The 15,381-nt window shown below is 45.6% G+C and overlaps 3 protein-coding genes across 9 annotated transcripts in view; 1 reads left to right on the top strand and 2 right to left on the bottom strand.

Moving 5' to 3' along the window:
* On the top strand, positions 1-5,874 carry LOC131728483 (coatomer subunit alpha-like; the record flags this gene model as incomplete). Its single annotated transcript, XM_059019477.1, is given in 8 exon segments — positions 1-77; positions 242-388; positions 1,263-1,399; positions 2,841-3,027; positions 3,346-3,456; positions 4,363-4,524; positions 4,888-5,082; positions 5,620-5,874. Coding segments are annotated over 8 exon segments (1,076 nt in total), but the record flags the coding sequence as incomplete, so codon positions are not given.
* A 1,114-nt stretch (positions 5,875-6,988) lies between these two features.
* Positions 6,989-14,313, bottom strand: pex19 (peroxisomal biogenesis factor 19). The gene is made up of 8 exons (XM_059019478.1): positions 14,162-14,313; positions 12,711-12,823; positions 12,209-12,374; positions 11,655-11,740; positions 10,560-10,742; positions 10,289-10,447; positions 8,762-8,806; positions 6,989-8,640 (listed from the first exon to the last, which is right to left on the bottom strand). Exons 1-8 carry the CDS (start codon positions 14,214-14,216, stop codon positions 8,563-8,565), a joined length of 885 nt encoding a protein of 294 aa, XP_058875461.1. The 5' UTR covers positions 14,217-14,313; the 3' UTR covers positions 6,989-8,562.
* An 866-nt stretch (positions 14,314-15,179) lies between these two features.
* The window catches only part of LOC117966810 (rho guanine nucleotide exchange factor 11-like), a 39,610-nt gene continuing 39,408 nt past the window's right edge, over positions 15,180-15,381 (bottom strand). For all 7 annotated transcript variants that reach the window (XM_059019475.1, XM_059019471.1, XM_059019470.1 and 4 more), the window contains one exon: positions 15,180-15,291. In XM_059019475.1, coding sequence (XP_058875458.1) covers positions 15,233-15,291 — 59 coding nt within the window. In that variant the 3' untranslated portion in view covers positions 15,180-15,232. The remainder of the gene's footprint in view (positions 15,292-15,381) is intronic.

Genomic DNA, 15,381 nt, shown 5'->3' with positions numbered 1-15,381 from the left:
GTGAAGAGGGTGCTGCTGGGAAGGAGGAGGGAGGAGGCTGGGAGGTGGAGGAAGACCTGGACCTGCCTCCTGAACTCGTACGCTTTCATTTACAATTTATTTATTTTTTAAACTGTGTCTTGAAGTGTCTCGATTCTTACTCAACTCGGAGCGGACCATCCGCGAGGCTCTGTGAATGATTCCTGAACCTTCTGATTGGTTACTGCAAGGCTCTATCTTTTTTTTTTTTTTTGTCCAATAGGAACTGGCTGGTGGCTCAGGGGGCGGAGTTGAGGACGGCTTCTTTGTCCCGCCCACCAAAGGCGTGAGCCCCAATCAGGTGTGGTGCAACAACTCCCAGCTTCCTGTGGATCACATCCTGGCTGGATCCTTTGAAACCGCCATGAGGGTGAGTCTGTGTGTCTGTCTGTCTGTCTGTCCTGTCTCTCTCTGTCTGTCTGTCTGTGTGTGTGTGTGTGTCTGTCTGTCTTGTCTCTCTCTGTCTGTCCTGTCTCTCTGTCTGTCTGTGTGTGTGTGTCTGTCTTGTCTCTCTCTGTCTGTGTGTGTGTGTCTGTCTGTCCTGTCTCTCTCTCTCTCTGTCTGTCTGTCTGTCTTGTCTCTCTCTGTCTGTCTGTCTGTGTGTGTGTGTCTGTCCTGTCTCTTTGTCTGTCTGTCCGTGTGTGTCTGTCTGTGTGTGTGTCTGTCTGTCTTGTCTCTCTCTGTCTGTCCTGTCTCTCTCTCTGTCTGTCTGTGTGTGTGTCTGTCTGTCTTGTCTCTCTCTCTGTGTGTCTGTGTGTGTGTGTCTGTCTGTCTGCGTTACTGTGAAATATATTATCCATGTGTTTCTGGAGAGCCCTCTAATATTAAAACGAGTTGTGTAACTTCTGAAGAATGTCCTTACCAAGTTACTGATCTGAACATATGAGAAAGTAGATCCTTACTCCATATACACAGTGATGCCTCCACTCTGTGTCAAACTAGCCTCTCTCTCTCCTCTATAGAGACAGACCGAGGCACAGAACACATTATCAACGTTACAAACCAAAACGCACCCCAAAAATGACACTCCCCAAATCCAAAACAATTCCGTTCAGAGCCGAGCTAAACCTAAATACATTTCAAAAGGCAGTAGAATTCATTCATATTAATTTATAGGTAGATAAATATGTGTGTGTTAAAAAAAAAATAAAAATGGTAGTGAAGCTGGTAAAGTCCAGTTTGCTGATTTCTCCCCCTTGTTTTAACGTCGTGTTTTCATCTCGTGTTCGTTCTCTGGATCCCAGCTCCTACACGACCAGGTCGGTGTTGTGAATTTCAGACCCTACAAGCATCTGTTCCTGCAGACCTTCACGCGTGGACATCCGTGCTACCTGGGGCTGCCCAGCCTGCCCTCGCTGCGAGGGAACCCCCAACGCAACTGGTGAGCCCCTCTCGCTGTCTCCACACACACAGCTACCCCCTCTCGCTGCCTCCACACACACAGCTACCCCCTGTCGCTGTCTCCACGCACACAGCTACCCCCTCTCGCTGTCTCCACGCACACAGCTACCCCCTCTCGCTGTCTCCACGCACACAGCTACCCCCTCTCGCTGTCTCGCTGTCTCCACACACACAGCTACCCCCTCTCGGTGTCTCACTGTCTCCACACACAGCTACCCCCTCTCGCTGTCTCACTGTCTCCACACACACAGCTACCCCCTCTCGCTGTCTCACTGTCTCCACACACACAGCTACCCCCTCTCGCTGTCTCACTGTCTCCACACACACAGCTACCCCCTCTCGCTGTCTCACTGTCTCCACACACACAGCTACCCCCTCTCGCTGTCTCACTGTCTCCACACACACAGCTACCCCCTCTCGCTGTCTCACTGTCTCCACACACACAGCTACCCCCTCTCGCTGTCTCGCTGTCTCCACACACACAGCTACCCCCTCTCGCTGTCTCGCTGTCTCCACACACACAGCTACCCCCTCTCGCTGTCTCGCTGTCTCCACACACACAGCTACCCCCTCTTGCTGTCTCCACACACACAGCTACCCCCTCTCGCTGTCTCCACACACACAGCTACCCCCTCTCGCTGTCTCACTGTTTATATATGCAGCTATGGGCAAAAGTTTTGCATGAACTAATTTTGCTTCATAGAGTCCAATGAAAGCTGCTGAATAATGTTCCCTTGTTAACATATTGAATTCCACCCCCTCTATATAGAATGAACTCCCTCAGCTTCATAGAGTCCAATGAAAGCTGCTGAATAATGTTCCCTTGTTAACATATTGAATTCCACCCCCTCTATATAGAATGAACTCCCTCAGCTTCATAGAGTCCAATGAAAGCTGCTGAATAATGTTCCCTTGTTAACATATTGAATTCCACCCCCTCTATATAGAATGAACTCCCTCAGCTTCATAGAGTCCAATGAAAGCTGCTGAATAATGTTCCCTTGTTAACATACTGAATTCCACACCCAGCGCTCTGTAGTTCTCGATACACATAAATTTAAAAGATGGGACATTTCTAAATCTAACATGAAATACTACCGTATGACTATTATTTTTATATTAAATAAAATCTAAATTATGTTCATATAGCAGCCACTGATAAAATGAGAAGCTTATTTTAACAGAATACAGCTAATGGCACACTTCGATCAAGGATGATGCGTGTGTGTTTGAAAACTGATTCAAAATGAATGGGGATTTAAGAATTGAGGAATTGATTTTTTTTTTTAAAGTAATTGAGGATTTGAAACACAAGCATTGCCCCCCAAACCCTGGCACACTCTCTCTCTTGGGACGGTACGTACCCCAGGTCCGATGGAGGTGTTGATGAACCCCCTGTGCCTCTGCTCCCCCCGTTTCAGGAAGGAGGCGTCTCCCAAGTCCTCTCTGCCGGCTGTGGGGCTGAAGCTCTCCGATCTGATTGGCCGGCTACAGCAGTGCTACCAGCTCACCACGGGGGGCAAGTTTGAGGAGGCAGTGGAGAAGTTCCGAGCTATCCTGCTGAGCGTGCCTCTCCTGGTGGTGGAGAACAAGCAGGAGATCGCTGAGGTGAGAGGGGGTGGGTGTGTGAGAGAGAGCAAACAGGAGATCACTGAGGTGAGAGGGAGGGTGTGTGTGTGTGTGAGAGAGCAAACAGGAGATCACTGAGGTGAGAGGGAGGGGGTGTGTGTGTGTGTGTGTGTGAGAGAGTGAGAGAGAGAGAGAGAGAGAGAGAGAGAGAGAGAGAGAGTAAACAGGAGATCACTGAGGTGAGAGGGGCAGCGATTCACTTCTGCTGTCTCGCTCTCTCCCTCCCCCCCCTCCCTCCCTCCCCTCCCCTCCCTCCCCTCCCCTCCCTCCCCTCCCTCCCCTCCCTCCCTCTCTCAGGCTCAGCAGTTGATAACGATCTGTCGCGAGTACATCGTGGGCTTGACGATGGAGGTCGAGAGAAAGAAGCTCCCGAAAGAAACGCTGGAGCAGCAGAAACGTCTGTGTGAGGTAACTAATTACTTCCCTCTGAGTTTAACTCCGTGTCTCTCTCTCTCTCGGAGTTTAACTCCGTGTCTCTCTCTCTCTCGGAGTTTAACTCCGTGTCTCTCTCTCTCTCGGAGTTTAACTCCGTGTCTCTCTCTCTCTCGGAGTTTAACTCCGTGTCTCTCTCTCTCTCTCTGAGTTTCACACCTTTCTGAGTTTCACGCCTTCTCTCTCGGAGTTTCACGCCTTCTCTCTCGGAGTTTCACGCCTTCTCTCTCGGAGTTTCACGCCTTCTCGCTCGGAGTTTCACGCCTTCTCGCTCGGTGTTTCACGCCTTCTCTCTCGGAGTTTCACGCCTTCTCGCTCGGAGTTTCACAACTCTTCCTGTCTCTAACTCCTCTCTCTAACTCCTCCTCCTCTGTCTCTAACTCCTCCTTCTCTCTCTAACTCCTCCTTCTCTCTCTAACTCCTCCTTCTCTCTCTAACTCCTCCTCCTCTGTCTTTAACTCCTCCTTCTCTCTCTAACTCCTCCTCCTCTCTCTAACTCCTCCTCCTCTCTCTAACTCCTCCTCCTCTGTCTCTAACTCCTCCTCTCTGAGTTTTCTAACTCCTCCTTCTCTCTCTATCTCCTCTCTGTCTCTAACTTCTCCTCTCAATTTTTCAATTCAACTCAATTCAAAGTGCTTTATTGGCATGACTTATTTTCCACAGTGTTGCCAAAACAATTACATACATATTATGAACAGATGCATATATATACAAACAAGGAACAATGGTAACAAAATAATAAGTAAAATAGAAGATAAATAATAATAATACAGAAATTGAAATATTGAAATAATAATATTGAAACTATTAAATTGTGCCGTCACTGCGTGCCCTCTCTCTCTCTAACTTCTCCTCTCTCTCTCTAACTCCTCCTCCACGCAGATGGCCGCGTACTTCACCCATTGTAACCTGCAGCCCGTCCACATGATCCTGGTCCTGAGAACAGCCCTGAACCTCTTCTTCAAACTCAAGAACTTCAAGACCGCTGCCGTATTCGCCAGGAGGCTCCTGGAGTTGGGCGCCAAACCCGAAGTCGCGCAGCAGGTAGAGAAACGGAGAATCACCTGGGATAAAGACGTCTGACAAATACATAAATATTTATTATTATTATTATTATTATTATTATTATTATTATTATTATTTATTTGGCAGACTCCTTTATCCCAGACGACTCACACAGGAGTAACAGGGCAGCACAGACAGGGTTACAATGCAAGCTTCATATTTAAACACAGTGCGGTTTACAGACAGTACTGATAATAATAACACTGCTAGAATACAATATGAACCAGGAGGCTACAGGTTAGGATCACAGCGAGTTAGATCTACAGTGACGCACACGCACACGCGTGTCAGAGACGCGGTGTAGCCACAGCTCTGTTGACCGCCTCTCCTCTTTCGTTGCAGACCCGTAAGATCCTGGCCGCTTGTGAGAAGTCTCAGCTGGACGCTCACCAGCTCAACTACAACGGTCACAACCCCTTTGATATCTGCGCCGCCTCGTACACCCCGCTGTACCGGGGCAAGGCTGTGGAGAGGTGCCCCCTGTCTGGAGCCTGCTACTCTCCGGAGTTCAAGGGACAGGTGTGCCGAGTCACCCAGGTGAGAACCAACCCCCTGCCCCGCTCGACCCGTGCCCCAGGCTTCGGGGCATCCAGGGCAGGGTGTCGTGTAGTTTTTATTACAAATTAATGAAAAATAAAAAATAGATTATGATTTTGAATTGGAAAAAAAAGTACATGATGATAAATAAAAAATTAAGTTTTTTATTTGATTTTTAAGACTAAGGTTAAGGTTTTTTTTTTTGTAAAAACAGAATATTTATTATTATTATTATTATTATTATTATTATTATTTATTTCTTAGCAGACGCCCTTATCCAGGGCGACTTACAATTGTTACAAGATATCACATTATTTTTACATACAATTCCCCATGTATACAGTTGGGTTTTTACTGGAGCAATCTAGGTAAAGTGCCTTGCTCAAGGGTACAGCAGCAGTGTCCCCCCACCTGGGATTGAACCCACGACCCTCCGGTCAAGAGTCTAGAACCGCTACTCCACACCGCTACCCAGAATAAAATGTATTGCATTGTTTTTATGTTAATATATATATATATTTTTCCCCTGGTTTTCAGGCCACAGAGATTGGGAAGGATGCACTCGGCTTGCGCATCAGTCCTCTCCAGTTCCGTTAAGCCTGCACCGCACGGAGCCCTCTGATTGGTCGATTATACAAACCTTTGTGATCTGTACCAAGAATAGCGGTCATGTGACCTTTACCTGCTTCGGCTATTGGCTTCTATGTTAACCAATCCTAATGTGTGCTTTGTCACTGAAATATCCAACATATATTAAAAAACGTGTTACTAATAAAAATATTTAGAATCTGATAGCTTGGGTCCTTTTTTAAAATTCAGTCTTTGTGTTCACAGCTGAATGAAATCTCTTCTGTGTCCAAATGTAGGTTTTTTGCGTTAACTCTATGGGGGGAAAACTACAAAGCGCTGGGTGTGGAATTCAATATGTTAACAAGGGAACATTATTCAGCAGCTTTCATTGGACTCTATGAAGCTGAGGGAGTTCATTCTATATAGAGGCTGTGGAATTCAATATGTTAACAAGGGAACATTATTCAGCAGCTTTCATTGGACTCTATGAAGCTGAGGGAGTTCATTCTATACAGAGGGGGTGGAATTCAATATGTTAACAAGGGAACATTATTCAGCAGCTTTCATTGGACTCTATGAAGCTGAGGGAGTTCATTCTATATAGAGGGGGTGGAATTCAATATGTTAACAAGGGAACATTATTCAGCAGCTTTCATTGGACTCTATGAAGCTGAGTGAGTTCATTCTATATAGAGGGGGTGGAATTCAATATGTTAACAAGGGAACATTATTCAGCAGCTTTCATTGGACTCTGTGAAGCTGAGGGAGTTCATTCTATATAGAGGGGGTGGAATTCAATATGTTAACAAGGGAACATTATTCAGCAGCTTTCATTGGACTCTATGAAGCTGAGGGAGTTCATTCTATATAGAGGGGGTGGAATTCAATATGTTAACAAGGGAACATTACTCAGCAGCGTTTATTATTTAGTTTATTCTATGTAGAGGGTGATGATGCTAAACATTTGTCGCTGTCTGGTAGGAATTATATTCACAAAAGGAAGCAGAAACGTCTCTGTTTTTAGAAGACAAATGCACAGAGAATTCTACCTCTTAGTTCGCTTTCCTGAAAGGCTTTCGAAGATAGAGTTCCACGTTTTGACAAGACCGTCGGACTGACTCCAGGCAGCAATGTCTTGGGAGCCAAACCCTTTTGCCTTTTCCCTTTTCCAAACAGTGTTTCTGTGCTACAGATTGAAATGGAAATGTCTTTGCGTCGTGCGACTTTTCGCCTCTACCTTTGCGTTTTTTATTTTGGGGGGGGGGGTGTTTGGGTTGTGAACCTCCAGACAACAGGATTGAAAAACTAACAGTAAAAAAAAAACTTGAAAGGACACTTTTAAAACTCTCTCTGTTGTTTTTAATATTTTTAAAAAGTTACAATCACACGTACAGTATGCGATTAGACGAAGTAGTGCTTTAGAACCGTGTTCTTAATAAAAAATAAAACGATTCAGAAATAAAACATTTCTTAAATGTCGATTTTTTTTACGATGCAGTAGCCATCCAGCTGGAGAGGAAAGAATAAAATAGTTCTTAAACCATCGCGCAGCGAGAAACCAATCAACAGGCAGGGCTGAACCCGTGAACCGCTAACAAAATTAACCCATGCACTACCAAATTCGCTTCTTTGAAAAACAACAAAATTCTGAACACTAGCTCCATTTATTTATTGATGTCGTTTGATCTGCAGGAACACGCGTCTCTGTGTGTGTGAGAGTGAGTGTGGGTTTATAATCCCAGCTGAGGTCTGCGTTCACAGATCTCTGAATAACACACAGACGCAGGTACCAATAAGTTCACATGCTTGCTGTAGTGAGTGGTTATGAGGGCTCGCTGGTCCAGCGGATTAGAGAAAAGGGGTCTGGATACGAGGAGGTTCCAATCACCCGGCTGAGCCACTGACTCCCTGTGTGTGTGTGACCCTGAGCAAGTCACTGAACCTCCTTGTGTTCCGTCCTTCGGACGAGACGTCAAACAAACGAGCTCCTATTGGAAGTGACTCTGCAGCAGCCACTGACTCCCTGTGTGTGTGTGTGACCCTGAGCAAGTCACTGAACCTCCTTGTGTTCCGTCCTTCGGACGAGACGTCAAACAAACGAGCTCCTATTGGAAGTGACTCTGCAGCAGCCACTGACTCCCTGTGTGTGTCTGACCCTGAGCAAGTCACTGAACCTCCTTGTGCTCCGTCCTTCAGGATGAGACGTCAAACAAACAAGCTCCTATTGGAAGTGACTCTGCAGCAGCAGCAGTTGTTGATGATGCAGAGTTCACCCCCCTAGTCTCTGTAAATCGCTTTGGATAAAAGCGTCTGCTAAATAACTCTTTAACAATCAATTCCTGAAAGACGTTTCCCGTTTTAAAATAAAAACTAGGGCCTCTCCGGTCACCCTGTGTGAATTCACCGTCTCCCAGCAGCCTCTGGAACACTTTCCAACCGCTGTGTCTCCTCTGCCGAGACACAGGAGTCTCCGAACCGCCACAGAGGCAAGGCAAAGCATGGGACAAGCTAAAAACAGTTCCTCACAAGGAAGCGGTAGATTTTCTTCTGCTAAAAAAAAAAATTCTGCTGCTTCCTTCAAGTATTAATTATTATTTTTTTATATATACACACACAGAAGTGTTTAAGACAGGCTTAGTGAAAATCTCTGCATTCAACATTAAGATTTACTCATTTTAATGTGTTATCTTTTTAGTCCTTTTTTTAGTCATCGAAACGTCTCTCTGCAGAACGTCACGCTTCGACGTGATTTGGGGGAAGGGGTTAGGGTTGGGGGCAGCGGGTGCGAGTCTCTGTCCAGTTGCTAATTTTCCAAGGTCGTTTGAAACCGTTGGTCTGGTCGAAGGTTTTTTTTTTTTTTTTGGAGGACGACGCATTTGCTTTCCTCCAATCAGCTGGCGGTTGAGGCGGTCACATGACTGCGCACTGCTCCCCGCCTCCCGCCCCTGGGAGATTAAGGCCATCCAGGTCAAAGTTCAAGCCTGGGGGCTGTCAGGAGAGAGAGAGAGAGAGAGAGAGAGAGATGGAGTAAGTACTTAAGACACAAACAGATGATGAGAATCAGACTGATAGACACCAACTATCAAGACAGACAGACAGACAGACTCACCGTCTCTCCTGCCAGTTCTTTGGGGGGGTGCCCGAGGTCCTGAAGCTGAAACACATGAAAGGCATCATTGGAGGGGGTGGGGACAAACAACCAAGGGCTCGCGATTCTTTTCAAATCAACACTGTGGAATTCAAATGCTACGGTTAAACACAATGTCATTCTCAGAAAAGGACGGGAAATTAATTAATAAACCACTAAGTCATTTTTTTTTTTATTTATTTTGGGCCTGGGTTTAATATCCCTGAAATAAATCAATCTGCTTTTTGACCCAACAGACAGACACACCTCCTGCATGAGCTCCAGGATACACACACACACACACACACACACCTCCTGCATGAGCTCCAGGATTCACGCACACACACACACACACACACACACACACACCTCCTGCATGAGCTCCAGGATACACACACCTCCTGCACGAGCTCCAGGATACACACACACACACACACACACACCTCCTGCATGAGCTCCAGGATACACACACACACACACACACACACACACCTTCTGCATGAGCTCCAGGATACACACACACACACACACACACACACACACTCACCTCCTGCATGAGCTCCAGGATACACTCACACACACACCTCCTGCATGAGCTCCAGGATACACACACACACACACCTCCTGCATGAGCTCCAGGATACACACACACAGACACACACACACCTCCTGCATGAGCTCCAGGATACACACACACACACACCTCCTGCATGAGCTCCAGGATACAGACACACACACACACACCTCCTGCATGAGCTCCAGGATACACACACACACACACACCTCCTGCATGAGCTCCAGGATACAGACAGACACACACACACACACACACCTCCTGCATGAGCTCCAGGATACACACACACACACCTCCTGCATGAGCTCCAGGATACACACACACAGACAGACACACTCACCTCCTGCATGAGCTCCAGGATACAGACACAGACACACACACACACCCCTCCTGCATGAGCTCCAGGATACACACACACACACACACACACACAGACAGACACACTCACCTCCTGCATGAGCTCCAGGATACACACACACACACACACACACACACACACACGCAGACACACACACACCTCCTGCATGAGCTCCAGGATACACACACACACACACACACACCTCCTGCATGAGCTCCAGGATACACACACACACACACACACACCTCCTGCATGAGCTCCTCCAGGATACACTCACACACACCTCCTGCATGAGCTCCAGGATACAGACACACACACACACACACACACACACCTCCTGCATGAGCTCCAGGATACAGACACACACACACACACACACACACACACACACCCCTCCTGCATGAGCTCCAGGATACAGACACACACACACACCTCCTGCATGAGCTCCAGGATACAGACACACACACACACACACACACACACACACTCACCCCTCCTGCATGAGCTCCAGGATACAGACACACACACACCTTCTGCATGAGCTCCAGGATACACACACACACACACACACACACACCTTCTGCATGAGCTCCAGGACGCTCTCGAATTGAGACTGCTCCCCCCCCGCACTCTCAAACTGCCGGCAGATTTCTCCCATGAGTCTGTGCTGCTCCTCGAAACGCTTGAACTCGCCCGGGGGGAGGGACTCCCGGTGACAGCTCAGCCAATCAGGATACTGCAACGACACAACGGAGAGGAGGGGTCTAGTGAAGTCACTGGGAGTGAAAGCCGGCAGAGACAGGGGGGGTCCCCCACGCAGGAGCGGGGCTGGGGGAGCGCCTGGTTACCTTCTCTGTGATCTCTTTCAGAGACGGGTACAGCACCTCTTTGGAAAGCAGGTTCTGCATGATGGAGTGCATGATGGGTAGAATGTTGGCGTCTTCCCCGCCCCCTTCCCCTGCTCCAATCCCTTCGTCCAATCCCAAGCCTTGCAGCGTGTGGGCCAGGTCCTCGCCGGCCAATCCGGAGCTCTGGTGGGCAGAGCAAAGACAAGCCATTAAAAAAAAGGGTCTAAATATTTTTTAACTGAATCCAATGCAAGCAATTTTCTTCTTGTGTTAAAAAAAAGTGTGCCTCTCTTCAGCAGACCTGTCAAAATTCAAGTCCCCAATCTCATTATTTGTTCAAACTTTGAACCCTTTCTGGTCCTATGTCGGTCCTGGTCCGACATTGCAATTATTCCTATCTGGTCCGATGTGGGACCCTGTCCGACATCATCAAAAAAACGCAAAAAACGGATTTCTAGTCGTTTTTTCTCCGGAAAAAGCCGAGAAAACCATTCAATGGCCGAGTGGGAGCGACAGGAGCCGAGACAAGCCGAAAAAAAAAAGGGGGTATCTCATGAATAGTCATACTTGCCCCTGGCATCAGATCGGGGCGATCATAAGGAAACAAGCTGCCTACTACTGAATCAGCGCACAGAGACTATCACGGACAGAGCTTTTTTGAGATGTTATAGTAATAAAATAATGACTTGGATCGCATTATTGAGGAGTTTGGTGATAAAACGAGTGATCAGGAGATGATTGATCGGTATGTACGACTTATTATTATTATTATTTATTTCTTAGCATATGTGAAAGCGATAGCGAACGAAAGTGGGGCTGGAGATGCCTAGTGAGTGCTTTGTTGATATGCAGGGCCTTTTAAACCCGTTTGACTGGAAAAAAAATACTTTTAAACAAAAAGGTCAAGGAGAGCTCGGGGGTGGAAGGAAAGCCAGACGCGGCCGCTGCAGCGCCCCCTACAGGAGCGGAGTGCGACAGCTCTGGTGTAGACGTTTCGACGCTCACGCCGACACAGCGGGAGTTCCCTCGTGTAAACACACCCCTCTGGGCGGACGCGTCCCTGAAGCGGAGAGGGCGTCGCTGGTGGGCGTGTACCTGCAAGTCGTCTGCGTTTTTAGCCAATCCGCTGAGAGTGTCCTTCAGGCAGTGTGTGAACTCCCGCTGTGAAGACGCGTCACTTCCTGTAAGGAAACAGCAGATAGAAATATAAAAACAAAGACTTCAGACGGTGAAACTAAACTGTTAAGGTTAGTGTTGGGGTTGAGGTTAGTGTTGGGGTTGGGGTTAGTGTTGGGGTTGAGGTTAGTGTTGGGGTTGAGGTTAGTGTTGGGGTTGAGGTTGGGGTTTAGGTCAGGGTTACATGCTGGGTTGGGGGGCAGCAGTGTGGAGTAGTGGTTAGGGCTTCTGACTCTTGACCGGAGGGTCGTGGGTTCAATCCCAGGTGGGGGACACTGCTGCTGTACCCTTGAGCAAGGTACTTTACCTAGATTGCTCCTGTAAAAACCCAACTGTATAAATGGGTAATTGTATGTAAAAATAATGTGATATCTTGTAACAATTGTAAGTCGCCCTGGATAAGGGCGTCTGCTAAGAAATAAATAATAATAATAATAATAATAATAATAATAATAATAATAATGCAGGCATACCGACTTTGCCGGCTGCCTCCGACAGGCGCTGAAACTGCTCCACGAGCTGAGGCTCCTCCTGGGCCAGCTCCTTCATGGCCTTGTCAAACTCGTCTCGCGCCTGATTGGCCAATTCTCCTTCGAAGAGCGCCTCGAAGAACTGCTGGTCTTCAAACAGAGGGGGGCGCTAGCGAGAGAAAACACACACACACACACACACACACACACAAATAGAAATATATATTGATGAAACATTGATTATAACCTCATAGGGGAAGAGATTATGCTGGAAACATATTTAAAATTAAATATATATATATTACAATCAAGTTAAAATAACTTGAACAATAATAATAATAATAATAATAATAATAATAATAATAATTGCATAATATAAAAAACTTTAAGAACTGCAAAACCAAAAGAAACACACGTTCCTATTAGCCAGCGTACTGATTTCATTCTTATAGTTTCTTATTTGATTCTGGCTGATACAGATTTAGCGGTAGAGATCATTAATTACTTTCTCACTGTCTCCCGCAGAAGCAGCTGCAGGTGAAGGCGTCGCGTCAGAGACCCCCTCGCCACCAGGTGGCGCTGCAGGGAGCTTGGGCTTGTCAAAATCATCGAGAGCGCCTGCAGGCAGATTGAAAATCAATCAATCAATCAATCAATCAATCAATCAATCAAACATCCATCAACTCACAAACTGAAACTCGCACCTGCAATGCTGTACCCAACCCTGGGTTTCAAAACGTGTTAAAAGTCAATGAAAAATATTTTATAATTTGTGTGTCCAGCTAGTTTCAATATTTCACGCGTGAAAACGGTTAAAATCGTCCTGGTTTTGCTATTTTGTATTCACATTATTATTATTATTATTATTATTATTATTATTATTATTATTTATTTCTTAGCAGACGCCCTTATCCAGGGCGACTTACAATCGTAAACAAATACATTTCAAGAATCACAACACAAGTAACAATATAATTAAGAGCAAGATAAATACAATGACTTTGGTTCAAGCAAGTACAAGTGTGACAAAATACGATTATCATTATCATTATTATCATCATTATTATTATTTTGTATATTTATGGATTTGCTCAGCAAGTTAACAGCACAGTATTATATTAGGGGGCGTGTCGCGTCCTTCAGAAATAAAACTACAATCGTATGGATTATTTATTTAAGAATTTCGCTTTAACCGGTAACAGCTGATCTCATTACTTATTAAAATGTTTCCACCTCTAATCTGTCTTTTTTTGTGCTCTCAAAATGTTTTCATGAGATCCCAACAGAAACAACTAATGGTTATGATTAGCAATAAATAACACTCGGTGTTTCATTTTTAAATGGTGATTGTGCGATGATTATTATTATTATTATTATTATTATTATTATTATTAGCTACTATTTCAATAACGGCTTCAGAGTTGCTCTAGGGCCTCAGTGAAAGTCCCAGTTTTTCACTCGGATAAACCTGCAGGCGCGATCTTTGATTTTATTAATAATTACATTACGGGTAGAGAGAATTTAATGCACAAATATTTCTGCTTCAAAATCCCGTATTTGAAAAAGTTATAAATCTACAAAAACGACAGCAAGCCCGTAAATCCAATTCCTCTTACACTGGGTACGTACGCATTTCATCTAGCCTGTTTGTATTTAATAAAACGAGGGGAAAAAAATAAACTTGCAAACTTCAGAGAACGCCGCAACTTCTTCTACCTCCGTTAACAGAAAAGGAAAAAAAGAAATTGCGGTTTTTATTATAATCTATAATTGCTTAAGGGCTGCATACACAGCTACCGATATGTGTTTTTACATTTGTAATTTAAGTTTTTATTTCGACCCCGTTGAACCCCGCACCACCAAACTTCCTTTCCCGCCGGCTCCCTTTCTCCCCTATACGAATCCGTCCCCCTCGTCGATTTTGATTCAGTGTTTCTCCGACAATCTCTTCCTTACTGTCCAGCAGCTCGTCCAAATCGTTATCCTGCCCGTCTCCTGCAGCCGCCGCCATCTTCTCTCTGTTTGTCTCCGTCGTTCCGCGGCGGTCAAGTGACGTCGGCGCGCTGGGAACGTCGACACGTCGGATTCGAAATGCAATGTGGGATTTGTAGTTCTTTGGAGTTTGCAATGAATTAATTCCTAAAAATAATAATTGTCAACTTTTTTTTTTATTTTTTTTTTATTTCACAAAACACGTCAACTGAAACATTAATACACCTTGGTTTTGCGAAGCTATTTTTTTCTTTTAAAACAAGAAAAAAAGATTTTACGGTCAACATCATCATCATTTTCTATATATATATATAATCTACAAAACACTAAGCAATAATAATTAAATAATAATACAATTAGGGATTTTACATTGTACAGCATTATATAACAACAACAACAGTAAAGGACACATCAAATATTTATACTATGTATACAATTAATGTTCTCCACAAGCATTCAATTCAAAAACAATTCTAAAACCAGCATTCACATATTACTGATAACAAACACTACTTGCTAACTCGTGGACGTGGAAACGTGGGGGTTAGGGGGGGATCCTAAAATCCTAGCGGATGCAAAACTTCCTGTCCGTAGCTGTCTCAGGTTTTTAGGTTACGCTGTTAAGTTACTAAACTGCATCTCTGTGTCTGTCAGTCACCGCGCCTCCTCCGCGCCTCTCCGCGTTTCACGCACCCCCGCCGGCTAAACCGGGACCCCCGAATGCCGTTAGTTTAACCCGCAAACCAACACAGATGCGGAGCGCCTTGAATCCAGCGCTGAGGTTACGAGACCGGACCCCCGGGTGTCTCCCATTGGCTCCCCCGCGGCGTTCCAGTTCCAAGGCGTTCCAGTTCCACGGCGTTCCAGTTCCGCGGCGTTCCAGTTCCAAGACGAGTTCGACTTGAAAGCGAGGCTCGATTCATTTCAATGTTTTTTTTAATAAATGCGTTTGCTCGCATGCAGGGAAAAAAGGTTTTGAGACGGGAGAGAGAGAGATAATTTTTCTGCTTCTTCGCTCTCCGCTCCAGATGGGATTCAAAAGCCCGTCGATCGAGTTTCTGGTTGAATGAGATCTGTCGGGTTGCCTTCTTTACCTGCAGAGAGGTGGGAAAAATACATACAATCAGATTGCAAAATCTACCGAGAACTAACCCGGCCAATATTTAAAACTAGAGGTTATTGAT

Source organism: Acipenser ruthenus, unplaced genomic scaffold (assembly GCF_902713425.1).
Source record: "Acipenser ruthenus unplaced genomic scaffold, fAciRut3.2 maternal haplotype, whole genome shotgun sequence".
NCBI classification, from domain to species: domain Eukaryota; kingdom Metazoa; phylum Chordata; class Actinopteri; order Acipenseriformes; family Acipenseridae; genus Acipenser; species Acipenser ruthenus.
The sequence above is the reverse complement of the archived record's forward strand: the minus strand, read 5'-3'. Positions and strand labels throughout refer to the sequence as shown.